General features: G+C 38.0%; 4 protein-coding genes across 9 annotated transcripts; 1 reads left to right on the plus strand and 3 right to left on the minus strand.

Annotated features, from left to right (window-relative positions):
* The first annotated feature begins 282 nt into the window (after nt 1-282).
* cdc42l2 (cell division cycle 42 like 2) lies at nt 283-7,167 on the plus strand. The gene is made up of 6 exons (XM_060894620.1): nt 283-438; nt 4,015-4,135; nt 4,267-4,339; nt 5,083-5,192; nt 5,307-5,504; nt 5,815-7,167. The coding sequence occupies exons 2-6, from the start codon at nt 4,031-4,033 to the stop codon at nt 5,902-5,904; spliced, it is 576 nt and encodes a 191-aa protein (XP_060750603.1). The 5' UTR covers nt 283-438; nt 4,015-4,030; the 3' UTR covers nt 5,905-7,167.
* On the minus strand, nt 7,071-13,187 carry ube2t (ubiquitin-conjugating enzyme E2T (putative)). 2 transcript variants are annotated; one of them, XM_060894618.1, is made up of 7 exons: nt 13,070-13,187; nt 12,681-12,806; nt 9,619-9,688; nt 9,408-9,513; nt 8,855-8,953; nt 8,681-8,764; nt 7,071-7,284 (listed from the first exon to the last, which is right to left on the minus strand). In XM_060894618.1, the coding sequence occupies exons 2-7, from the start codon at nt 12,787-12,789 to the stop codon at nt 7,168-7,170; spliced, it is 585 nt and encodes a 194-aa protein (XP_060750601.1). In that variant the 5' UTR covers nt 12,790-12,806; nt 13,070-13,187; the 3' UTR covers nt 7,071-7,167. The 2 variants fall into 2 exon arrangements, with proteins under 2 accessions (XP_060750601.1, XP_060750602.1); XM_060894619.1 differs by having other exon boundaries at nt 12,993-13,109.
* A 242-nt stretch (nt 13,188-13,429) lies between these two features.
* On the minus strand, nt 13,430-17,960 carry zgc:194242 (uncharacterized protein LOC100005854 homolog). The gene is made up of 3 exons (XM_060894617.1): nt 17,827-17,960; nt 14,789-15,225; nt 13,430-14,615 (listed from the first exon to the last, which is right to left on the minus strand). Exons 2-3 carry the CDS (start codon nt 15,222-15,224, stop codon nt 14,419-14,421), a joined length of 633 nt encoding a protein of 210 aa, XP_060750600.1. The 5' UTR covers nt 15,225; nt 17,827-17,960; the 3' UTR covers nt 13,430-14,418.
* Nucleotides 17,961-17,988: 28 nt separating this feature from the next.
* Nucleotides 17,989-26,282, minus strand: LOC132862551 (F-box only protein 6-like). Of its 5 annotated transcripts, none has more exons than XM_060894614.1 (7): nt 26,212-26,282; nt 24,911-25,042; nt 20,887-21,136; nt 20,614-20,728; nt 20,288-20,383; nt 20,053-20,188; nt 17,989-19,159 (listed from the first exon to the last, which is right to left on the minus strand). In XM_060894614.1, exons 2-7 carry the CDS (start codon nt 24,965-24,967, stop codon nt 19,025-19,027), a joined length of 789 nt encoding a protein of 262 aa, XP_060750597.1. In that variant the 5' UTR covers nt 24,968-25,042; nt 26,212-26,282; the 3' UTR covers nt 17,989-19,024. The 5 variants fall into 5 exon arrangements, with proteins under 5 accessions (XP_060750597.1, XP_060750598.1, XP_060750595.1 ...); XM_060894615.1 differs by lacking the exon at nt 26,212-26,282 and adding an exon at nt 25,425-25,546 and having other exon boundaries at nt 20,614-20,725; XM_060894612.1 differs by lacking the exon at nt 26,212-26,282 and adding an exon at nt 25,425-25,546.
* Nucleotides 26,283-26,973: the final 691 nt, after the last annotated feature.

A 26,973-nucleotide genomic window follows, 5' to 3' on the forward strand; every position in this document is an offset into this window, starting at 1 on the left:
GTCATGCTGCAGGTAGTGTTGCCTTTTATAGCCTCAGGCTCCTTAGCTATAAAGAACATCTTGACTTGAAACTCAGATTAAACCAACAAAAGTTTAAAACACTAAACACGTTTTAATTTTGAACTCAGTGCTCCAATATCTCATAGCAATCATTTACAAATGGACATGTTCTGCAGTCCCTAAAGCCGGTACTGAGTAAATACCTCATACACTTTAAAAGTGTTGCTCATGTCATTGTCACTAAATGTTTTTATCGCCATATGCGACGCTTTTCCTGCTCATACTTCGAGGGTGTGTAATAGACTTTTATTGTGTACAAAGGAAGCTGTGTTTGGGCGGTCACCGTAAAAAAATTTCCTGGACGTTAGTTGCTCTTTTTTCCTCTCTGTTTATAGTCCGCTGCCGTTTGCAGTCTACGGTTACACTTAAACAACTTTGGTAAGAGATCAAATCAGTCATTTATCTGATATCTCGTACAGAATTTGAGACTTGTCATTGTTTTGCTAACAAGATCCTAGCGTCAAGCTAGCCTCAAAAACTAGCCTAGCTCCCGGTAGAAGATACCTGTTAAAAGCTAGCACAGTTATCGACATTATCACTACTAATATATTTGTCAAGTAAGTATAATATATACTATATAATATAGTGAGTTAAATCGATATCGCAGTAGATTGACAATTTTACGCCAGGTAGCTTATTAGCTACATTAGCTAGACACTTTTTTCTCGCTAACGGCTTGTTAACGCACTTAGCTGCTTTAGCTATTTTGGCCTACGTCCTGTCTTATCAAAATGTCCTCCTGTAGATCGCATTTATATAAAATATCGAAGTATAGTTTTTTTTAATCTAATTTGTTAGTGACATTAGAAAATGCCTCGTGATATTTTGATAGTGTGACAGTGTGAAATTTCTAGCAGCGTAACAAAATGTCAAAACGTTTTTGTACATTGCTGATTAGCCAAGCAAGAGTTTAGCTTCCTCAATAATAACTAGTAGGTCATTATGTAACCAGCTAGTCATCTAGTTTACTAAAGCTCTCCTGATAAACTAGAGGGTTTTCCTGACTGTTTATACGATACCTTTAACTCCTAAAACACTAACATGCCAGGTTTAATATGTTCATACAGTGGCCTGAATAACCTGACAGGCCAAGAGGAAGCACACAGGTAGTCGAGGGTGGCTTTAATGATGCATGAACGGTACAAATAGCTGTTTTTTTTTTTACATTCCTTACTTGTACAAATAATCTGGAAGATTTTGTAGAAGGTGATTTTAAAACGTAACTGTATAAGAAAACGTGCTTAGACTGACTTCCGGTCCAGAAGGCTTGCTTGTGTTTGCATCACGTCCTGTCAGTCGTATAATAAACATTTTGCAGCCCAATGTAGACTTCATAAACATGGACAAGAAGCATTAAAATGTGTTTCTTTAATATTGTAAAACTTTCTGTGAGGTGACTTTATTAAACCTTAATGAAAACGTTTTTTTTTTGTTTTTGTTTTTTGTTTTTTTTTTGCTTTGTGATGGTCAGGACGTTTTCTATTATGTTTTACTGTGGTATAAATGTCTTATAAACATGTCAAGGTTTTTTCTTTTTCTTTTTTTTTGGGTCTATTTAGGGAACGACATTATAGTTTTATAAATAAAATGCAATATTAAAGCATTACTTTGCAGCAAAAACAGTATAGTCTCTGATTAAAATGTATTAATGATGTACCATTTTTAAAGGATTTGTATTTTCTGTCTCAGTTTATGCCTTGTTTTCAGAGCTTGCAGCAGGTTTGCAAACCAACTTGTGCAAACGTAATCTCTTCCTGTTAAATTGTCTGTGAAGCGAATGCGTGAAAGGGGTTTGCATTAGAGAGGTTGTGAAAAAGGAACCAGGGTTGTTTTCACCGCATGTCAAGATGTACAACATTCAACTGTAACGTTAGCTACTGTGGTTAACTAGCTGGGGTTTGAGTTTAGAGACATTCAGTCATTTTCAGAAAGTTTACATCAAGCATCCATTTAAACCACCTATTTATTTTGCAGTATATACAAAGTCCTGTTAGTAAATTCTGTCTACTAGACATCTGTCTTTTGTATTGCTCCTCAGCAGTTATTTTCAGTCCTACAAATCCTTTGTAGGTGAATAGGCAGAGACCCTCAGACGCAAAGTAGATCAGCAGTGAATTATTGATTTTAAACAGAGCTCAAATCTGACAAAAGCCTAAAAATTATCTTTAGTTTCAATAGAAAAAATGCATTTTCTCCCACATTAATATTTCATAACCAGTAAGGTTAAAAACCCGATGTGCCAAAATTATTTTCAAAAAATAATACCATGTGATGGCTTAGTGGTTAGCACGTTTGCCTCACACATCCTGGGTTGGGGGTTCGATTCCCGCCTCCACCTTGTGTGTGTGGAGTTTCCATGTTCTCCCCCGTGCCTCGGGGGTTTCCTCCGGGTACTCCGGTTTCCTCCCCCGGTCCAAAGACATGCATGGTAGGTTGATTGGCATCTCTGGAAAATTGTCCGTAGTGTGTGATTGCGTGAGTGAATGAGTGTGTGTGTGCCCTGCGATGGGTGTCAGGGTGTATCCTGCCTTGATGCCCGATGACACCTGAGATAGGCACAGGCTCCCCGTGACCCGAGGTAGTTCGGATAAGCGGTAGAAAATGAATGAATGAATACTATGTGATGCCCAGTGTACTCCGTTGTATTAATGCAAACTGCGCTCTATGAAGAACTGCAGCATCTTACCACAGTAATATTATAAATAATCTGATAAAACGTCTTTTAAACAGTATCATTATTGAGAGTGTTTTGGCATTGACACATTTCAAAAACATGTACTGGGAATTAACATAATTCAGTTCAATTAGAATTTATTTGAACAATGGACATTGTCTCAAAGCAGCTTTACAGAACATAAAATGAATGGTATTGATGCCTAAAGTGTTGTTTTTCCAGGACCACAGTGAAACACTTAACATTGCAGTAGAACATAAGGTGAAAATACACAACAGTGTGAGACAACAGCAGGAAAATAAACACACAGCACAGTGAACACAGGAAAGCTCTTGCATGTTTAACTATTATGTTGTGTAGTACAAATTCTGGTGGCAAAAAAAGTCTCATAAATAAGCCATGTGTCTGATGCAGCTTTGTAGAGTGCAGAGGTACAGAGTCGTATTGGGTTAGGTGTTTGATTAGTTCAGGTGAGCTTTAGGAAGGAGCGACGTGTTGAGTAATTTTACTGCCTGAGTTTGATGCTGTTGAGTCTGGTGGTTATGGCACAGATGCTTCAGTACCTTCATGTCAGAGTCGATGAGAAAGGTCGTCCTCGATGCTGGTGACTTTACGGATGCAGTGTTTAATAAACGAGGCGACGGGACCTCAATGTTTTTTTTTTTTAGCTGTTGTCACGATTCACTGTAGGTTTTAGCGGTCGGAGACTGTCGCAGTTCCCAGACCGCGTGTATGGGTGTGGTATGGACAGTAGCCTGTATCTGCACACGTCAGTGAAAAAATGTGATACCCCTGGTATTGTTCTCATCTACTAAAAAGGCGATTTGCTTTTTTTTTTCAAGCAACATTATTAAATGTACATTTTAAATATTTTGCCTAATTTTAAGCAATTTTCTGTTTATCTATATACCACATCAGGTATTAACATGTTTGGAAGTTTAAATTTTCTATAAGCTCTGAGTTTGCAGTTAGGATGACATGCTGATGTTTCTCAATATGACACAACTAATGAAAATTTTAAGTTTTACCAAATTTATCTGATTTTTTTTCCCTCACTGTCTTAATACCTTTTTCATAATATAAAAGACTGCATGCTAAGGCTAGCAGCTGGTGCCCATATTTACCAGAAGCCATACTGGTGAATCAAATCGAGTGTATTGTTCTACACATGTCCCTGTATGCTTTCAAATTCTTATATTCAAGTAGCCTGTGCTTATAAATGAGTTTGCTATTCATGCCTAATACTAAAAATTTGTTTTTCCCCCACTTCCTTTGTATAGATAGCCAAGTGAAACAATGCAGACGATTAAATGTGTAGTAGTTGGTGATGGTGCTGTGGGTAAAACCTGCCTCTTGATTTCATACACCACAAACAAGTTCCCTTCGGAGTACGTACCCACAGTAAGTATATCAGCCTTTTTGTACTATTCTTACTCTGCTATGATTAGGATGACGTGTATTGTTAGTTACTAGTCATAAGAAAACAATATATAAACTTAAGAAATACGTAATGGTTTTGTTTTCATTTACAGGTCTTTGATAACTATGCTGTAACTGTAATGATCGGCGGTGAACCTTACACTCTCGGATTATTTGACACCGCAGGTATGGTGTTGTCTTTGTGTATACCAGGAGGCTGCTAGGCTTGATGTTGGTTTTGATATGTTTTTTTTTAATGTGATCAACAATTTAATTGCACAGAACCACAGGGGTGAAGATGATGATAATATCAGCTGTGAATAGTGGATTATGCAGTAACGCACTCAGATGCTGAGCTAATTTATGAGTTGCTCCTGGTTACATAACTCCAACTTTCTGTATATGACTGTAGGAAGGACATTATAAATAATCACACTCCGTCGTTTATGGTCATTCACACTCTCCAGTGTTTTTAATCATTTATAATCACTTTCTTATGTTCTGTAAAGCTGCTTTGAGACAATGTACATTGCACTATACAAAATCACTATACAAAAACATTTGAAACAAAATTGCAGTAATTTACTCAAAGCTGAGCGAAGTTGAGCACATGGCTGACGTTTTTCTGTTGGCACTGCTACTAAAAGAACACTTCTGAGCACTGAGCCAGGAAGGAGGGGAAAAAAACACTGGTTTTAACTACTTTATTATTGGAATTCATGTATTTAGGCGTTCTGAATGTTGACTAGCATATTCTTAGGGAAAATGGCACAGCAGTGTAATATAGGTCACAGCAGTGTAATATAGTGTATTTATTAAATATTACAAGCCCACCCAGTACAGTGTTGTAGAAAATCTGTGTGTGTGTGTGTGCGTGTGTAAAAGTTTGAAGCTCTAAATTAATGTGAAATAATGTTTTCTCTTCCCAGGTCAGGAAGATTATGATCGGTTGCGACCCCTGAGCTATCCCCAAACTGATGTCTTCTTAGTTTGTTTCTCTGTAGTTTCACCATCATCCTTTGAAAATGTCAAGGAAAAAGTATGTTTCCCTCCAGCCAAAAAAAAAAACCCATCTCGTATTTTACAATTTTAGCCCAGTTTTATTAAAGTAGACTTTTTTAATGAGTGTTTGTTTCCCTCCTCTTGCATGCAGTGGGTTCCTGAGATTACCCATCACTGTCCAAAGACCCCGTTCCTGCTGGTCGGGACTCAGATTGACTTACGAGACGATCCCTCAACCATTGAGAAGCTTGCCAAGAACAAGCAGAAACCTATTACTCCAGAGACAGCTGAGAAACTCGCCAGGGATTTAAAAGCAGTGAAATATGTGGAATGTTCAGCTTTAACACAAGTGAGTGTGTTTGGAAACAGACATTTTATTTATTTCAAAATATTTCACTTAAAAAAATCAATAAAATAAAATAAACATATTTATATATATTGCACTGAAAAGGAGACAAATAAAAATCTTTGTAAAGTTGAACAATTTAAAGTTTATTTACAGATGTGTAACAAAAAATATTTGCGATCATGTGTATAACTTATCGTGATATTATAGTCATATTGCCCTGCACTTCTGCAAGATTAAGTCAGATCTTTCTCAGTTCCTGATTAGACAATAAACTTGTTAACGCAAATCATTTCCTCTTCTTTCTTTGTAGAAAGGGCTAAAGAACGTGTTTGACGAGGCCATACTCGCTGCGCTGGAGCCCCCAGAGCCCAAGAAGAAGCCTAAATGTCTTCTTTTATGAGTTCAACCTTGCCATAGGTCCTTTCAGGCAGAATCCATCTATGACTTCTCCATCTACACTTGAATCAGTTCAGGAAAGGACTAATTATTGCAACCTTTATGCTTTATTTATTTTTTTTTCTTATTTTGCCTTGAATTATTATGTCATCAGAACTAAGCAAAACGAATAGAATAAGCATAAGGTAAGAGTAAGGAAAAAAATGTCTCAAAGGTTATCTTAATTTGTATTATATTTCATTAGAATAATCTTCTCAGAAAGACCTAAAGGCTAAAGAAGACTTTTAAATTTGGTTATTTATTCATACTCAATATTGTGACAATATTATTGTTTAGTATCAGTGAACTAGATAAAACACAAATCATAAGAACATCTTCTAAGTCAGCTGTTGAAATGGTGTTATTTTGTACAAATTAATAAGTCATTTAGACTTTCTTAGGTCTCCAGAAAACCTGGACAGTGTTATTGTATATGATTAGATTTGAGGCAGAGCCGAGCTCTCGGAGCATCCTGAACTGTCGGCTGTGCTGCAGCTCTGAACTGCCTGATCCTAAAAGTGGCTGGATAAGTTGGGAATACAAGCAACTGGTGAACCAAAGCTCATTCTGTTTCTAAAATGCATTCACTTTCAATCGCGGTTAATTAATCAAGCCACTGATGCGTATGATTTGCTTTTTTCATCAGTCTTGATGAAATTCGTTTAAAAAAAAATGTAAATAACCTGACAGTCACATGTGATATGCAACGCAAAAACTTCATTCCAAAAACATTTCCATACCAACGTGAGTGTGGCGCTGGCAGATGATACCTTTCCCCTTGTATATTTATTTTAATCAGTCCAGAATTTAATCTGATATAACAAGCACCCAAAATTATCCCAAATACCTAAATTTTAAGTGTTTTTCCATCACAAAAAAGAGAGTTTATCATAATTGTGTGTGAAGTTGGTCTATTGCCATTCAGATACACTCTAGGTTTGTTTTTGTTTTTTTGTTGTTTTTTTTTTTTAAATATTTTTATATGGAATGTTTCGTTAAGGAAATTATCATGTGAATATTACCTCAAAATAAACATTTCCAATGTTTAACACAAACGTTTATATGCCGTAAACCTTATTATACTGCATGTGTCACCTTAATATGTGTGTTGTCATGAGAACCCACTGTAAATAATGTTTAATATCTGATTTTATTAACACGTTGAAAATATGCACACACGACAAAAAATAAACATAATAATCCTAAAACAACTAGTGCACTAACACAACTATGTGCACACTTTTTTGGGGGGTTCCACATTCTCTTGTGCTGAAAGTGCTTCTCTCTTTGGTGCTGATTTATTGCGCTTGTCTTCGAGAATCTTTTGGTCTGTATCCACATGACCCTACAAACAACAGAGAAGAGAGTAAATTATTACACTGACAAAATTGTCTAAGATATAAGATATTCTTTTATTCGTCCCACAGTGGGGAAATTTCTCTGTTACAGCAGCAAAAATATATATAAAGAATAAAGACAATATAATATACAGTATATACAAAAACAAAAATGTATAAAAAGAGTAGTGGTTACACTGAAGACATATTGCACATAGGTAATATTGCACATGTTTAAAATACTTTGTTATAAAAGCTGGCGTCAGAGTACGTTTGCTTGGCCGATACTTTTGCTGTGACCCTGCATCACTTCACTGTCCTCTATCACTCTCTCGGTGGCTCTTTAAACATGAACGTAGAAATGAGAACAGAGGAAACTGATACGCCAGACAAATAGTTTGATTTCGGATTGAATTCTGTTTTCAGCTCAATGAATCTCTATAGGAAATGGAAACACTCCAGCAAGAATGAAAGATAAAAAGGTTACAATTTGTGGAAAAGCGAAGAAAATAGAGGGCCGTGTTAGAAACTAAACTAGTGGGCTAATGGTTATGAAGCCTGTTATTGCATTTGAAATATATTTCTTGCAGCTGTAAATCTATAATTCTGAGCTTGAATAAAACGGTTTCAGAACTCTAATTTAAACACTGCAGTTAAAATGTGAAATACTTTATTTTGTGAGGGTTCTGTAAAATAGGACGATATACTGCTCTAAATCCTTGTTCAGTTGCTTTCATTAGTCTAGCTGTAGTTTTAATGCTGAAATAAGACTTTTGTGATATTGATTTGTGATATTCTGAAAACACATGATTGTAGTAAAGGCCACTGGAACCGGGATCATTGTTTAGACACATATCATCTGTATCATCACACAAGCAAGAGCGAAAGCCGCAGCATTTCTATATTTACTTACTTGCTACATTTGAAATATATCTTTATTTGAGGTAAAACAGCAAAGGTCAATAATGCATCCATATTGCAATCGAACGAACGGCATTATTTTTTATTGCCCATCCTAATCTCATTATCAAATCAAATCAAATCAAATCAAATGTCACATACACATAGGGTACGACATGCAGTGAAATGCTTTATGCAACTGTCCGGTATCAGAATAAAAGTATAAAAAAAGCAAAAAATAAAATAATAATAGAATAATAAAAAAAGGATAAACTATATAAGAAAACTATATAAAAAACTATATAAAAATATGAAAATGTAGGTGGAGAAATAATGTATATACAAATGCAGAAATATACATATAACATATATGTGTATGTTTTTTAAAGATTGTCCTTAAAGTGTCCAGGTGCAGTATGGTGTGTAAATAGTGTATAAAGTGGCAAATAGTGGTAAATAGTGTATTATGTAGACCTAAAACTGTTAAAAATAATAAACACTAACCTTGTTCTTTTGTGTTGCATATTTTGCTGTCCATCTTTGGGCCTTTTCCAAATAAGCTGCTTTGTTGTATTTAAATTCTGAGGACTGAAGGAAATGCATTAGAAAAAAACATACAAGGACGGAAAACAGTGGGTGAGTCAGTGGGTTAGAAGCAGAAAGTCAGGAAAAACTCACAATATCTGCCATTAATGGGTCGTCAGGGTTCGGTTCTGCCATGAGAAGCTGTATTGAGCTCAGCACTGTGGAGATGTTCAGTGAGGGCCTCCATGCACCCTGTGAATATCACACTAATTACAGCATTCCAATATCATGCACTGCAGGTCACAGATTCACTATGCATATGTTCACTGTTTATTGTTATGGTATTCTGTGTACGTTCCTGTGTCACAATCCTTTTTTAATATAGCAATATACTTCTTTAAATATACTTTAATATACCTTGCATTGAGCCATTCACCCTGCCTGCACTTGATACATGAAACCCAGTGGTACTGTCAATATTTGAAGTGTTTCTAATACTACTGTGCATATGTACATTTTCAAAGTAAATGGCAGAACATATAACTGATGTGACACTTTCAATCTATTCAGTAACAGTAAAATATTTTAGCCTAAATTTGAGCATAAATCAATTATCATCATCAAATGTAGCTTCAAAGAATCTATCTTGAAATTTTCCGGTGCCATGATTCGTTTAAGGATTTTTTATTTTTTTTAAACACCTTACCTTGGGTGGTAATTTCAGCGCATCAAGACAAATCCGGCCTGCATTATCAATATTGGGGTGGTAGATGGGAGTCAGGAAACGCATTTTTGGAGGTTCAAATGGATACCTTCAACCGATAAGGTAAACAGCAGTCAGTACACTGAGATATGACTTTTATGTTATGACTACAAACCCGAAAATCACAAACACACATCTATTTAAAAGGCCTCACCTATCAGGGATCTTTATTTCCAGTGTAAACAACCCACCATCATATGGAGTGTTGGCACCTCCAACAATTTCTGAAAAAGAGAGGATTATCGTTCAGTTTTCATTTGTTATAACAATCATAAATAATACAAGTGAACTTGATTGTAATTAATGGCAACCACATCACATCAATATTCTTGCAAATATTCTTACAATCTTCCTGCTATGGTTTCTTAGATTTACTGTGTGTCTGCAATGTTTCATCAGTCCTGTTTGTGTTTATACGTCTGCTCTGGAAGCATCTGCACCTTGTCTTGTATAATGTATTTTATCACAGCGTATAAACACACATACAGTTTGCTAACCTATGGTAAAGCTCTTGTGCCTGACAAAATAGCAATCAGGGATTGAGGAAAATCCTCAAATGAAATCCAGAGATGGTACTACTTTTTGTTTGTGACATGACGATTTAAGTCCTAAAACCTGCTGTGACCTAAGAATATTGAGTCAAATTTAAACTCATTACAGTTAAACAGTTATTCTGAAAAGCATAATGGCTTCGTGAAAAAATGAGATTTTAGAAACCTATAAAATGTGTTACTTTACTGGCTTTGTGCTGTGATTGGACAGTGGTTGTAATTCAGTGTTGCACGATTGCAACATAGTCAGAAAACGAAATGCAATGCAGAGGGAAATTGCACTCAGATCTTATGCAAAAATATTTATATTCTACTTATAATTTTTAAAACAACATTATAGCAATGAAATGAAGGCTTTGCTTTCCAGTATGGCATACTGTCCTCATGTCAGAAATAAAAAGCAAAACCATCTGTGTAAGTTTTCTTCTACATGCCCACCATGACACTAAGCATGAGACTAAAACTGACTCTACTAGAACTATTTGCATAAATCAGACTACCTTCTTCTCCACCACCATGGGGCTACCACTAACAAAATATGATCAAACTGACATTGTAAAAGTAGCACTGAACACCTCTTTTCCATTACAAGAATGAGAAACAACACCAACAAAAAAGCCTCATGAAACAGCAGTGCGGTGTCAAACCATGAGCACTGATAAAAGGTCTGAAGCAATTACTAAACACTATACAAAGAAGATCATCATCTCTATTCTCTACATTAACAGCTGGACTAAAGACAGGGTGCACGGCGACAGATGGACTACAGACAGGGTGCACGGCGACAGATGGACTACAGACAGGGTGCACGGCGACAGATGGACTACAGACAGGGTGCACGGCGACAGATGGACTACAGACAGGGTGCACGGCGACAGATGGACTACAGACAGGGTGCATGGCGACAGATGGTCTACAGACAGGGTGCATGGCGACAGATGGTCTACAGACAGAGTGCACGGTGACAGATGGACTACAGACAGGGTGCATGGCGACAGATGGTCTACAGACAGGGTGCACGGTGACAGATGGACTACAGACAGGGTGCATGGTGACAGATGGACTACAGACAGAGTGCACGGTGACAGATGGTCTACAGACAGGGTGCACGGTGACAGATGGTCTACAGACAGGGTGCATGGCGACAGATGGACTACAGACAGGGTGCACGGCGACAGATGGACTACAGACAGGGTGCACGGCGACAGATGGACTACAGACAGGGTGCACGGCGACAGATGGACTACAGACAGGGTGCACGGCGACAGATGGACTACACACAGGGTGCACGGCGACAGATGGACTACACACAGGGTGCACAGTGACTGATGGACTACACACAGGGTGCACAGTGACAGATGGACTACACACAGGGTGCACAGTGACAGATGGACTACACACAGGGTGCACGGCGACAGATGGACTACACACAGGGTGCACAGTGACTGATGGACTACACACAGGGTGCACAGTGACAGATGGACTACACACAGGGTGCACAGTGACAGATGGACTACACACAGGGTGCACGGCGACAGATGGACTACACACAGGGTGCACAGTGACAGATGGACTACACACAGGGTGCACGGCGACAGATGGACTACGCACAGGGTGCACAGTGACTGATGGACTACACACAGGGTGCACAGTGACAGATGGACTACACACAGGGTGCACGGCGACAGATGGACTACACACAGGGTGCACAGTGACTGATGGACTACACACAGGGTGCAGAGTGACAGATGGACTACACACAGGGTGCACAGTGACAGATGGACTACACACAGGGTGCACGGCGACAGATGGACTACACACAGGGTGCACAGTGACTGATGGACTACACACAGGGTGCAGAGTGACAGATGGACTACACACAGGGTGCACAGTGACAGATGGACTACACACAGGGTGCAGAGTGACAGATGGACTACACACAGGGTGCACGGCGACAGATGGACTACACACAGGGTGCACAGTGACTGATGGACTACACACAGGGTGCAGAGTGACAGATGGACTACACACAGGGTGCAGAGTGACAGATGGACTACACACAGGGTGCACAGTGACAGATGGACTACAGACAGGGTGCACAGTGACAGATGGACTACAGACAGGGTGCACGGCGACAGATGGACTACACACAGGGTGCACAGTGACAGATGGACTACACACAGGGTGCACGGCGACAGATGGACTACACACAGGGTGCACAGTGACAGATGGACTACACACAGGGTGCACGGCGACAGATGGACTACACACAGGGTGCACAGTGACTGATGGACTACACACAGGGTGCAGAGTGACAGATGGACTACACACAGGGTGCAGAGTGACAGATGGACTACACACAGGGTGCACAGTGACAGATGGACTACAGACAGGGTGCACAGTGACAGATGGACTACAGACAGGGTGCACAGTGACAGATGGACTACAGACAGGGTGCACAGTGACAGATGGACTACAGACAGGGTGCAGAGTGACAGATGGTCTACAGACAGGGTGCAGAGTGACAGATGGTCTACAGACAGGGTGCACAGTGACAGATGGACTACACACAGGGTGCAGAGTGACAGATGGTCTACAGACAGGGTGCACAGTGACAGATGGACTACAGACAGGGTGCACGGCGACAGATTTGCTGACTACTGACGGGCCTGAAGCTCCTCCACTCTCTCGTCCAGCTGCCAGCAGGAAACACCAGGCGGAGGCTCAGTACTGAGCATCTGCAGCTCTCGTTTCAGACGGCTGTTCCTCTGCATGTTGTCTCCGTCCACGTCTAGAATACCAACAAAAGAATACATTTCAATCTAACAACAGTGAACTGCGGCTGAATTTATCTCGACAGTTAGCCGTTTGCACAGTTAGCCGTTAGCACAGATGTTTACGTTAACGTCAATAAACTTAGCAAAGTTTCGTGTCAGAAATTTTATTATTATTATTTATAAATAACTATAACTATTACTTGTATTTCTACATATATAATTTGTTTAGAGCGTGCGGTGTTAATCTGTTACTGCACACAAGTCCACTATAACACACCAGTCTCCTGTAAGCTGTTTCTGTTGTACTTTGATTCTCCCGGCTGAAATTTAATACGTCACGTGCAAACATGTTCCCGCGTCCGGCGCAAGGCCTCATGGGTATTGTAGTACATTATCGCCGGAAACGTGGATGATGAAGTGATGAAATGCACAAGCCTTCAAAACAATCTTTTTAATAGGTAACAAGAGAAATAAAATTGAGTTCTTCAACTTTTTTTTATGAGAAAATATGTGATATCACTAATTACAATTTTAAATTGAATAAACAAAACAATGCACTTTTTAAATGCTTAATGTTCTGGAACTTTCTACGACTAGAGTCTTCACAAAACAACAACAGGTTCAGGTAAAGCAGAAGCTCGGAGAAGTCTACAATCTGAAGGCTGAGATCTGGGAGGGATAACAACATTAGTCTCTTACAATTTCCATGTACAAAGCTTTCTCCGATCTGACAAAATAATCAGTCAAATTTATTCAGAAAGCACATTTAAAACAACTTGTGTTGGCCATAGTGCTGAATATCAAATAAATCGGTACAAGAAATAAAATAAGGACTTGAATACATAAAAAGTAAAATAATAGTGATTAGGAAAGTGGTAGTTCAGTGGCTAAGGTGTTACTGATCAGAAGGTTGTGAGTTCAAATCCCAGGGCCTCCAAGCTGCTGCTCCTGAGCCCCTGAGCAAGGCCCTTTAAACCTCAATGGCTCAGCTGTATAAATGAGATAAATGTATACTTTTCAACAGCCGATAATTAAAATAATAATAATTATAATAATCGTCTGACTCAACATGAAACTAGACACCATCCATCACGTAATATCCTCAAGAAAATTGGCAAGAAAAATTAAGGTACAGCTTTCAATATATTTCAGGGGAAAGAGCTTAATGTTATCTGCACAGCGGTAAATGTAAACCTTATGCTTCATTAGATGGAGGATTTAATCTTGTGAAAGTCACAGGAGCAGAGCGATAGGAAAAATCACTGATACTCTCTAAGGATATCCTATGCTGTAGGTGAACTATTTTAGAGCCTGTAAAACCACCTACAACCAATAAACAGATCGTGGTCCTGAGGTCCGGTAACATGAAGATGGTTTGTCAAACAGTCATGATTTCAATGCAGTAAACAAAGCACTGATTATGACAATCAATATTAATACATAACTGATATTAAGTGATGGAGGGATTATGTGTGGAATTGGTAAGTGAGATAGTGTGTAAGTGATAAAGTGAGTGTATAATTGTTGTGAGAATATGATTGCAGGGTGTAAGTAAGAGTGGACGATGTGGGAAAGCAAGTTCATGAGTGACAGATATACATCTAACAAAACAGAGATGTTTCTGCTTTACTTAGCAGCTGTGGCATAAATTGCTTGAAATGGGAGGAACTTGTCTCTTCTGTTCTCCATTCGGACATCAGTGAAACCACAGGACTGCAGCGCCTTCATGTAAACTTTGGGTTGCCAGTTTTCACCATAAAACACGTTCCTAGATGCAAAACCAACAATATGATCCAGCCTGAGGGTCGTCACCATGAGCGCACCTGATGGAGTTAAACAATGTGAAATAATTATTTCACAATTACATGGCGAAATCATAGAATTACAAGAAAAAACATTCAGTTTTCTTGAATCCTTTACACAACCTCTAAGAAAGTTAACAAGAATACAAAAAGTAAGAAACAAAGTCTGAAAGACTTCATCTGCATTTCAGTACCTGGTTTCATCACCCGGTATATCTCTGAGGCTGCTGTCTTCATATCGGGCCAGAAGTAGTAGCAATTGCAGTGGAATACTTTATCCACACTGCTGTCTTCTAATGGCATTTCTGCTACATCACAGCAGTACAGAGTTACTTTTCCACTGGCTATGTGATCCTGCATACTCTTTGTGGCCATGCGGTGCATATAATTGGAGTAATCCACCCCCAGCAACTTTCCTCTAGGTTCGGTGAGAAGTTTGACAGCCACCTGCAAACCCAGACCTGGACCATGTCCCAGCTCCAACACTGTCTCATGAGGCTGGATCTCACACAGCTTCACTGCATTCTCCTCCAGGATCTGGTTATTCCTCTTCAGGAACTTGCTAATCAACCACCCAGAGAGAGACTGAGTGGGTCGCCCCAGCTGTTGGCCCAGTTTTCTGAAAAACATTCTGCAAAATGTACGAACAGGCAATGTAGTCTTAATGCCAAACTACCTGATAGCATATTTATATATTTCTTTAAATCTGTAATAAATTTCTGTAAATCTGATTTGTGACAACGTTCATTGTTAAAAGTGCTCTACAAATGAAAACTGTTTTGCTTAAGCTGAGACGAAGAATCTTTTCCCTCCCTCAATGATCTGTCAAGTAAATCAATTCCACATTTCTTTAAATCTACACAGTTCTTAATTCATCTTAATTAATTCTATCAGAATTGGATTTGTATTTTTGAGTGTTAGTTAACCAGTATGGACACTAAAATTTAAACAAGTAAACATGTTATGTTAAATCAGCAGTTTTGGCTGAAGGCATACACACCTTGTTTCCTTTGGCAATTACAATTATACTAAGGGCTGTATTCAGAGATGGTGACTTTCGGTAGGAACATAAACATATGACAATATATACAATAAAAACATTCATCATATCTAGACCTGAGACCAGACATCCTGATGTCTGTGTGGAATACATCTACATGTATAGTCTGCCTCCGAATGGGTTTCCTCTGGTTCTTCCACCTCCCCAAAACATAGCTACTGTAAATCAAACTTAGGTGTGCATGTTTGTGTGCATGTGTGTGTAACCCTGACCAGGATTAAGCAATACTACGGCTAAATGAATAAATGAATCAAATTTCAGGCTTTGAAATGTCTCGGTTTTTGTGGATAAACAGTGTTGTATTTATACGGTTCATAAACACAACACTATTTATCCACGATAATGGATAAATGGACAATGGATAAACTTGCACACATTTTGTGCACTAAATGGCCAAAACTATGTGAACATCCATCCTAATTAATAGGTTCAGGTGTTTCAGACAACCCAGCATTACATAGAGGAGTTTAATAAAAGAGAAACAAAACGAGATTGGAGGCTACAAAGGTAGTCAATCATTAATGATGGTGTCAACATACTTTTGGCCATATAATGTATGTTATATATTCTAATTTGTATTGATCTGATGGAGTAAACAGTTCCTGAGAACACAGATTAGTTTCCTTGTTCCCTAATTACTAATGTATACTGACACGATCCCCGATTTGTTTGTCCTTCCCTGTAATATTACTGTCTTATCTGTCAGTCATTGATGAATTTATCTGAACCATGCATAGAGGTTTGTGTTCTTCCTTCATGTACACCGAATAAAGGTGAAGCCTGTAAACCTAAGTGTCCTGACCAGGGGTGTAGCCATCATTTAAAAAGTGGGGGGGACGAAATGTCTAGTGTTATCTGTTTGTTTGTTTTTTCAGTTAACCCTTGTGTAAATGACAGGTTTTATTTTTAATCATGATTTTTTTAATCATGCTTTATATGCGTTATGATTATATATGATTATAAAACAGAAAGAAAGAAAGAAATAGAACAGCTTGCCATTGGGTCAGTACCCTTAAAAAGACATCTTTGTACCTTATTTACATTTTTTACATTACCCATCATCCTTTGCACCCCGTCATCCACCTGTCTGTTCACCCGGACTCTATTTATACTCATCACCACTGTCTTCACTCATTGTCGGTTATCATCTTTACTACGTTGTATGTACAGTATGTGTGATTTACCTGCTCCTTATTATTAAAATGACATCTTTAATGTCACTATTCGTCGTCCTCGTCTCTGTCGTGTACATACAGTGACACATACTTGATATTATGTAGAATTGGCAGAGTTAAACATGCTGTAAAATCTCAGTTCAACATTATCTTTATTCTTATTTGAAGGGTTTTGATAACACACTTGTTAAAACAAAAGACGTTATAAAAGAGTTTATATAACGTTTGTCAAAGCAGCTATTTTCCCTTATAATCCTTTAAATTAAAACGTGCTAATTATTCAACAAGAGCAACAGGCAGAGTTACTAAACATTGTGCAACACAATTCAGATACCATATGCCAACTTACACTGCTTGACATTTTTATAAAAAAAAGGAGTGAAGCGTTTTTTTGCCGCTTTGAGCTCATCGTAACTGAATGCTGGACCGCGGGTGCGACTCGAGCGACAGTACTGGGGGCGCGTGATGATGACGTGACAAGTGAGTGACTGATTGCCGTGAACGTCATGTATAGACTTAAACTTAAATCTTAAGACTTAATCTTAAACTTTCTTGTCTCTTTGAATTTTAAACCACTCTGCATTTATATACATTGCTCCATTAAAACCTCAGCATGTGGTGAACACAACTCTCCACTAAAAAAGTGAGGGGGACGAATTTACTTTTTATAATCTACGCCCCTGGTCCTGACCATTTACAGTACGTGTCATTACAAAGATTTGGTCCCAGGTGTATATACATTTATATGTAAGAACACAGTATAATGGGATGATATGAAGAAGTAAACGCAAGTACTTTCAGTCCAAATGTGTTTAGAACTAAAAGCACTTTATAATACTACCGCACAGTATGTAGTATGCGCACAGGCGCATTTTACAGCTGACAGTTTGGCTAGTAAAAAGCACGCCATAGGTTTGGACATATAGACAAGATTTATATGATTCGAACGATACATACAATACAAAAAAAAACACCAATTGTGCGCAGGAGCACTCACTTTTTCTTACGGATGGCGTTAGTACTTTCCGGGGAAGGCTTTAACCACAACCACCAAAATCTTTCATGCGCATAAACGCGAATAAACAGCTACGTCCTTCTGCGTCACTGAGAAGGCGGAGCTTGTGGGTCACCTACTGTACTATAGTTATGAGTCAGTGAGTCAGAGTCAGTGTCAGCTTTATTGTCAATACTGCTATATGTATATAGGACATACAGAGGATTGAAATTTCTAAATAGAAATTTCTCTGTCATACGGTGCAGAAACAGGAAAAAGAAAAACAATAACAAAAAGAAAAAAACATTTACACATATGTTTACATATTAGCTATATATAAAGCTAATATGTAAACACGTGTAAATATATATATATAGCTAATATGTAAACATATGTGTACACACATATATATATATATATACACACACACACATATATATACATATATACATACAGCATACAAAGCATACAAATAAACAAATCTGTGTACATTATATAGAATGAAAACATCTATGAAATACATACATTATCGCTGCTCATTGCTAATTACATTTCTAGTCAAATGCTGCTTCAGCTACTGTAGGGGGAGCAGATACTTATGGTAAATTAAATATGGTAGGTTTATTCACCAAGAGTGAAGTAATGTCTGTGAGTGTTACACTTTTAAAGCATTATTTTCATTAAATATGATTTTTTCAAAAGTAAAAGGAAGAAACCAATATGATATTTTAATGTTTTAATATTTTGCACAGATCAAAATTTGCTGATTGTTACCTTAGATCTAAAAAATGCATTTAGCTGATTTTACAAATTATATGTAAGAATTATATTATGCTGATTATTTTATAAATATTTGGATTACATTTTTATAACATCTCACAGTATTCTCTGTTTAATATTCTTTCCATCATATTGAACACCACAGACATATTTTAAGCATATTAGTATAAATAATTGCAGTAATCATTTACATTCAGACATTTGGCAGACACCCTTATCCACAGTGACTTACATTTATCAACAAATTATACCGCAACTGAGGGTTAAAAGCCTTGCTCAGAGACTCAGAAGTGGCAGCTTATTGGACCTGGGGTTTGAACTCACAATTTTCCGACCAGTAGTCCAACACCTTAACCACTAAGCTACCACTTTCTTAATCACTATCATTTTACATATCATCTGTATTATTTCTATGTTATGCTTATGAGGAGATTTCCACACTACTGTGAGTAACCCTTATTCCATAATGTCCAGCCCAGTACTGTGTGTCCTTCCCTCCATGCTTAAAACGGATAAATCGAACACCAGGTCCATAGTCCTTAAAGGTATATGTCATCTAAAATAAAACAACAGCAAGTTATAGACATCTTATATTAAAAAAACTGCTAAAAAAATCCATATTGAAAATATCCAGTAAAGAAATAACAGTGTAGCTAAAGTATCAGCATATAGGGTAAAAATTATGATTTTAAGATACAATCCAAAAAAAAAATTTACTAAAACAATAATCTGCTATAAATAATATACAACAAATGTAGCAATAAACCTGTACACCTTTTGCTGCGTGCAAACCACGAAACTACAAGCACACAAATTTACAGAGAAATATTGCAGTGGCTTGGTAGGTATGACACAAGACTTACAATATCAACAGACTGATTAATGGTCTGATCCATGTGCACACCTAGCAAAACGAGCTAATCATGTGGAATCATTAAAATGCCGTTTAAAGGGAGTAACAAAGATTTTTTTCTAAGTTAATAACATTTTGTTTATTGAATATGTAAATCAGGGGGGCACGGTGGCTTAGTGGTTAGCACGTTCGCCTCACACCTCCAGGGTTGGGGTTCGATTCCCGCCTCCGCCTTGTGTGTGTGGAGTTTGCATGTTCTCCCCGTGCCTCGGGGGTTTCCTCCGGGGTACTCCGGTTTCCTCCCCCGGTCCAAAGACATGCATGGTAGGTTGATTGGCATCTCTGGAAAATTGTCCGTAGTGTGTGATTGCGTGAGTGAATGAGAGTGTGTGTGTGCCCTGTGATGGGTTGGCACTCCGTCCAGGGTGTATCCTGCCTTGATGCCCGATGACGCCTGGGATAGGCACAGGCTCCCCGTGACCAGAGGTAGTTCGGATAAGCGGTAGAAAATGAGTGAGAGAGAGATGAGAGAGAGAATATGTAAATCGTGCAACTATCTCCTGGAGTTTGCATGGGAACAAATAAAAGTAACTAACCTCTTCCCATTTCTGATCATTCCATTGAGGAAAAAACACAGGTGCTGACACAAATGACTGGACAGTCCTCTTCTGGTGATTGAGTAACTCGATTTGAATTTGATATTCACTGCCACAGTCCCACCGTGGAGCATACCTGGGCAAATAAGCCTAAATTAATTATTTGACAAGAGGAAAGTTTAAAATATTTATTCTTATTCAGAAAATAATAGACAAAAGCTGAACAAAGACTCACCAATCTGATATCACAATGTCAGGCTGTATTTCATCCATAATTGCAGGACTGTACCCTTCTTCTTCTAGGTTGATCAGCTGACTCTTTTTGCATTGCCTGTTATATGAAGCACAGTTAATAATTGCGTATAGACAGCAGGTCTTAGATGTAAAATAATAGTTGCACATCTTCATTTTTTATTAAATACTTCACAGTTGGCTATGGGCTACTCAATCCATTCATGTTTGTACATCACCAGGTAACAAGAATGTAGAAGAAACAAAGGAGGCGGTGTTTCCTTTGTATAAAATAATATAAATGTTGTATAAATACAAAATGAATCTTACTCATAAGAGGTAACAAAGCATTTTGTTACAGTCTCATCTGGATGAGGTACAAAAATACAATCTTTAATCCATCCATCACCTCCATTTTCTTCGATTTTCCAGCCAGCAAAGCCTTCTAGATGAAAAAACATTTCTGATATTATATCAACTATAGTTATTTTTTACACATCCTAACTTTTTAATCAAACAGTGTCAGTATACATACAGACATTTTCCAAACCATATCACAGTTACAAGGAAAAAAATGTTTAATCTTAATTGATTTTTGCTCACCATCCGCATTGGGGTTCTTCAACAGATTCCGTCTCATTTTACATAGAAAATAAGTCATCTGCCAATGTCTTGGGACTTTGTGGATAGTGAGAGGCTTGAGTCCTTCGCTACGGCATCGCTTTCTCCAAAACGCAGTGCTGTCCACCACCGACTTCCACTCAGAACACACCAGGCGGCACACACAAATCACTTGCTGGCCAGGCAGGTTTAGAAAAATTTCCTCAATAATAGCAAGAGGAAGAGATGGCCACTGTGGTCACAACAAGAAAAATAACATTACATTTCAGGTGAACACAAGTCGGCCAAATATTTACATCCAGAAAGTATTCATTCCCCAGTGATTTTTTCTCATTTGCTGTATTTGCAAAAATGTCATGAGATTAGTCCTGCTGTCACAAGGACCTGGTGACAGTTTGTGAAGCTTCAAGATTATTAAACATTTATAGGAGCAGGAAACAAAAATATCTTTTAGCAGGAGGAAATGAAAATCATCTTGCCATCAAGAGCAACATAGACGGAGCTAATATAAGCAAACTCCTGAGAAGAACCTGTTCCAGCAATACAGAAATTTGTAAAAATGTATGTACAATGATCTAACACAAAGGGTGAAAATACAAATGAATGGAAATGAATAAAAAAAAGCTTATGTTGTGGAATAACTGAGCCAAAGCCCAGACTACAATCAAAATCTGTTTTTTACATCCGACTAAAAATCTGTTTTGTTCTGGAGATTCTAGTAGATAAAACTATTTATTCATGAGCCATAGAATAAGTAGAAAGTTGTTTATTTTTTGTTTATTTTATTTTATTTATTTAAAAATAAATAAATAAAAAGGTTTCACCTACACAGATCCCTAAGCACAGTTCTCAGGGGCTTTTATAACAAGTGCATCAGGGTAATACAGTTTCTAAAAATTGCAAGAACAGCTTGTTTACTAACTTTATAACCACCGTTGTGGTTCTTCCCCCATGTATATCTAGGTTTCAGCTGTATGTCACTAAGCAGAACATACTTTTCAAATGAAATAAATGTCAAGCCACAATAACCACTAGTCAAAATTTGGCTTGGCCTGACCATCAAGATTATCGATTCATAGATTTTTTTTTTTTTTTTTTTAAATCTAAATACTTTTAAATTTTAAAAGTAATTTTATTTCTGTACAGAATATCAATACAACATACTTAAATTTTATCTTGCAACACAGTAAAGAGAAAGATTCACAATATTCAAGTGGTGAATACATTCTGGAGGCAAAGAATCATTGGATGATGACCATAACCTAGTCCAGACATCCCAAGTCTCCTGTAAGTTCCGGGAGTCTCCCGCATATTGATAGCGGCTCCCTGATGCCCGCATATTAGTTAAAATCTCCCGGAATCTAGAGCAGGTGAGCAAGAGCGCGCATGCGCGACATAGACTGCGTGCCAAACCTTGTAGCGCGCGCACGGCAGAGAGGGAGGGGGAGCTAGAGACCTTGCATGTGTGCGCCATTAAGCGCATGTAAACAGAGCGCATCCTGATTGGCCTGTTTCAGTAAGTCAATCAATCAATTGTCAGTGTGGTCGGGCTTTTATCTCTTCTCCCGAACCGAATTAATCAGTTTTATCTAGAAACAGGAGCGCCATCATGGCCCATGGCAGAGTGCCCCAAAAAAACCACAGTATAAGACACATTTTACGCCAGAATACACGAAAGTGTCCCCCTGTCTTATAAGCGTTAAACATAATGACAATGTTGCACGCTGTAAACTTTGTAACATTGACTTAAGCATTGCACATGGCGGGGTAAATGATTGTAAAAGACATGTTGACGTGACTTCAACAAGTTTCATTTCATCTTCAGCTTATATAAATAGTAAAAGTGATCTACATATTTTAATATAATTAACAAATAATTGGGTAACACTTTACAATAAGGTTCATTAGTTAACATTAGTTTACTACATTAGTTAACACGAACTAATAATGAACTGCACTTATAAAGCATTAATTTATCTTTGTTAATGTTACTTTGAACATTTACTAATACATTATTCAAATCTTGTTAACATTAGTTAATGCACTGTGAACTAACATGACCAAACCATAAACAACTGTATTTTTATTAACTAACATTAACAAAGATTAACAAATGTACTGCTCATGGTTAGTTCATGTTAGTTAATACATTACCAATACAGTGTTACCAATAATTGCATAGGCCTATAGAAATGATATATTATGATTTTATATATTTTAGGGACCACAACATGTTAGGGAGGCTACGTGCAGGGAAGGCTGCTCCAATATATCTCAGTTCCTCCATTCAGATAGTCTCACTGAGAAGGTGACTACAGCTGAGGTGTATTTCACATCTTTCATTGTGGAACATAACCTGCCATTCCATGTGTGTAGGCACACCAGGCAAGTTATTTAGGAAAATGTTTCCAGACTCTGAGATTGCAAAAAATTATGCCTGCACTTCCACTAAAACGGCAGCTATGATGAACCTGGCACTGGAACCTGAATGTTCAGAGGATTTGTACAAGTTAATCCAGACAGAAAAAAGGCCATACAGTATTATGGTTGATGAAAGCAATGACATCATGTGTGAGGAGTGTGCCATTTTAGTCAGGTACTACAGTGAAGCACAGGATAAGGTGAGAGTTGGATTTGTAGACATGCAATGATGCCAAAGCTGGCAACATATTCAACTGCATTGCATCATCCATGCATGAAAAAGGCCTTGAATGGTCTAATAGCGTAGGATTCAGCAGTGACAACTGCAATGTCATGATTGGTAAAAACAACTTTGTCTTATCAAGAATGAAAGCACAGGCACCTTATATATACAGTGTTGGCAGTCCAAGTCACTTGATTAACATATGTGCAAAAACTGCTTCTAAAGAGCTCTCAATGTCACCTGAGGAATTAATAATTGAAATCTACTACTACTTTGAGAAAAGTTCACAAAAGAAGAGAAGACTTTAAGAAGTTTCAGGACTTTTGCAATGTAGCCCAGCAGAGAGTACAAAAGCACCGTCATTTTCAAGTTAAATGACGGTGTGGAAGAACTCCTCCATGACATAGCAAGCAGATTTATTGTGCCAAAGGTATTGAGAGAACTGAAATTGCAAGAGATAGATGTGAGCAACCCTGAAATTCATTGTCCAGATGAAGAACTTTCTGTTGGGTTCTTGACAAGGAGGCCTTTGCTAAATGAGGAAGCGCTTTCCACTCACAAGACAAAAGCAATTCTTCAAAGATGTCAGAGCATTCTATGTCAGGAGCTTTCAAAAAGTAAAGGAAAAGTTCCCAATGAGAGACCAAATCTTGAAAAATGTCAGTGGTCAATCCAGAGAACCAAGATGATGTGAAACCAGAGCAAATTCTGACTTTGGCAGAGAGATTTCCAAATGTGATGAAGGCAGATGCCAGAGAACAACTCCATTTAGAAATCCTGGATTATGTCTCAACTAACCTGGAAGCACTGGTGCCAAATTACAAGAATTTACCAGTCGATGAGTTCTGGGGGAAGCTGTCCAAAGTAAGATCTGTGAGCTCAGGGCAGTTGAGATTCAGGGAGATCTTTCAGCTGATGAAGGTGCTACTGGTGCTGCCAAATTCTAACTGTGATGTGGAAAGAGCATTCAGCATTGTGCATCACATCAAGACAGAATTTAGGAGTGAGATGTCTCAGCATACACTTGTGAATCTGTCTTGCAAGATAAACAAATTCATTGACACAGAGCGCTATGAGGTTGAGGTTTCTGCAAAGTTGCTCAAATCTGCGAAGCAAGCAGCAACAAAGTACAACAAAAGCTTGCAACAAAAGTAAAAGGCATAGGATGTAGGAAATAGGCCTAGGCCTACATGTAGACCACCTTTGGTGTGTATGTAAATAGTTATTTTATTCATACATTGTTCTGTTATATTCAACTGTATTTCGGTATACAAGTTAAGTCATGTTCTTTGGTGAAATGTCATATCCTTGTCCTAGTCACAATCAAAAAGCAACAGACTAATGTATAAATAAACAACTCACCACTGGTCTGCTTTCTGAATGACCCATTCTTTTCTTGTGTAGAAACAGAGAAGTCATCTCGAAGTCCTTGGCCTCGTGGGTTAATAACACCTGTCCTCAGTGTTATAACAGAACTTTTAGCTGAGTCTAGTCCTGTAAATATTAACAAAAAAGAACAGGTTTATTTTAGCCATTCGTAATCGTAATATAACCTAGAACCAAATACTAAACGGTTAAAAATAATCAAACTTTCGGTTTCAATTCAGGAAATGAAAAAAACAAAAACCACACTCTTCCTGTACATGATGTTTATACGATTACTGTAAGTCATTGGCCAGTTTACACGTCTAATAGGTATATTATATACTAGTAAAACAGCTCTAAAATGTGACGTAACCATAGACCAGCTCGCAGTGATCCAGGAGATTACAGCATTTGTTTATCGACTACATTGTAAAGAATCAAATAGACCTGGGAAATAGAAGGCTTTTTTTGCACCCGTTTCTAACTCATGGGTAAAATTTGTATTACTTACATGAACTCAAACACAAAATCTTATTATGCTTTTTACAGTACTTTATTTCGCGTGTTCATGCTATCAGGAGTTCCGGAGAATTCAGTTCTCCTGTTTCCTCTTTAGCGCGCATGCGTAAAATGACGTTTTCCGCAATGTTTTGCATTGAACCGCTCGTGCGTCGTGTAATTGTTTTTATTCAAAATAAGGTATATTTCGCAATAAATAAGATAGTATTCAATTAAATGCATACTTTAAGGTCCCTGTTGGCTTATAAGAAGTTATATATGCTTGATAATTATAGCTTTCGCTTTGGTTTCTCTGTTCCCCCTGTGATTTTAGTGTAAGAGACTGTTCTGTAGATGAAAGTTGTTATACATGCATTTAATTGCAAAAATAAGTTGTATAAAAATATAAAAATATAAATACACATGTAGATAGAAATAGACAAACAAATTAAAAAACAAGTTGAAAAAGAAATAAATTGTATATACAGGTGTGCTATAGAATAGAATAGAATAGAATAGAATAGAATAGAATAGAATAGAATGAGATGCAGGGATGCACTAAGGTGGTAACAAATAAACAGAGCCGATCTTGACCTCCCTGGGGCCCTAAGCAAAATTCTGCTAAGGGGCCCTCCTACCTGACCCGTGAGCCATGTAAACCATTTGCCACACATTCACACTTGCACTGCAGCACTGCTAATTTAGCTAGTCAGATAGAGACTAGAGACAGAATCACATCAACTTAACTTTACTGTTATTTGCTCTTGCTGACATCAAACTTGAAGAGAACACAAGTTTGCCTGATGGCTGTTCTCGCATTTAACTCTCATTTTGTTTCTTTTTCCTCTTTACATGGCCAGATGGATAGCTCCGCTTCATATTGTCATCTACACAGTAAACATTAACATGCGCTGTAAAACGAGGCAGGGGGAGGCGGGGCCTTGCGTAATTTGTGGGGCCCTACGCAACTTGCGTAGTGAGCGTATAGGGCCGATCGGCTATGCAAATAAATATAAGATTATTGCACATTGGGGGAACATTTAACTGTTCATGAGATAGATTGCCTAGGGGAAGAAACTGTTCTTATGCCTGGTTGTGCTGGTATTTGTGGATCTGTAGCGCCGGCAAGATGCTAAACGTTGAACAAGTGGACGACTTGGATGTGAGGGATCCAGAGTGATTTTATGAGCCATTTTCCTCACTATGGATATATAAAGTTTTTAAAGGGTGGGCAGGGGAACACAATAATCCTTTCAGCAGTCTTCTGATGTTTGATTTTGTAGCTGAGCCAAACCAGACAGTTATTCATGTGCCCAGAACAGACTCGATGACGGCTGAGGTTAAACTTCCTCAACTGGATAAGGAAATACATCCTTTTTTGGGCCTTTTTTTTAAAATTGTACTTTAACACGCTCTTGATTCTCCACAAGGGGGCGCTCCTTTAAAGCACTAAGTAAACTTGGTAAACATGCTGAAAATTTCCCATCCCATCTGAATCATGCCTTATTCCAAAGTCAAATTCAATACCGACGCTTTGGTTGCACTTGTTTAATTACCATGTT

This window comes from Tachysurus vachellii, chromosome 19 (assembly GCF_030014155.1).
Source record: "Tachysurus vachellii isolate PV-2020 chromosome 19, HZAU_Pvac_v1, whole genome shotgun sequence".
NCBI lineage: Eukaryota > Metazoa > Chordata > Actinopteri > Siluriformes > Bagridae > Tachysurus > Tachysurus vachellii.

Coding starts and splice junctions, on each gene's coding strand:
- cdc42l2 (XM_060894620.1), top strand. CDS start 4,031: ATGCAGACGATTAAATGTGTAGTAGTTGGTGATGGTGCTGTGGGTAAA. Junction 5,193..5,306: donor TTGAAAATGTCAAGGAAAAA/GTATGTTTCCCT, acceptor TCTTGCATGCAG/TGGGTTCCTGAGATTACCCA. Junction 5,505..5,814: donor AATGTTCAGCTTTAACACAA/GTGAGTGTGTTT, acceptor CTTTCTTTGTAG/AAAGGGCTAAAGAACGTGTT.
- ube2t (XM_060894618.1), bottom strand. CDS start 12,789: ATGCAGAGGAACAGCCGTCTGAAACGAGAGCTGCAGATGCTCAGTACT. Junction 8,954..9,407: donor CGCTGAAATTACCACCCAAG/GTAAGGTGTTTA, acceptor TGATATTCACAG/GGTGCATGGAGGCCCTCACT. Junction 7,285..8,680: donor ATGCAACACAAAAGAACAAG/GTTAGTGTTTAT, acceptor TGTTGTTTGTAG/GGTCATGTGGATACAGACCA.
- zgc:194242 (XM_060894617.1), bottom strand. CDS start 15,224: ATGTTTTTCAGAAAACTGGGCCAACAGCTGGGGCGACCCACTCAGTCT. Junction 14,616..14,788: donor ATACCGGGTGATGAAACCAG/GTACTGAAATGC, acceptor TAACTCCATCAG/GTGCGCTCATGGTGACGACC.
- LOC132862551 (XM_060894614.1), bottom strand. CDS start 24,967: ATGACTTCTCTGTTTCTACACAAGAAAAGAATGGGTCATTCAGAAAGC. Junction 21,137..24,910: donor ATTCAGAAAGCAGACCAGTG/GTGAGTTGTTTA, acceptor TTGTGACCACAG/TGGCCATCTCTTCCTCTTGC. Junction 20,384..20,613: donor TGCTTTGTTACCTCTTATGA/GTAAGATTCATT, acceptor TTCATATAACAG/GCAATGCAAAAAGAGTCAGC.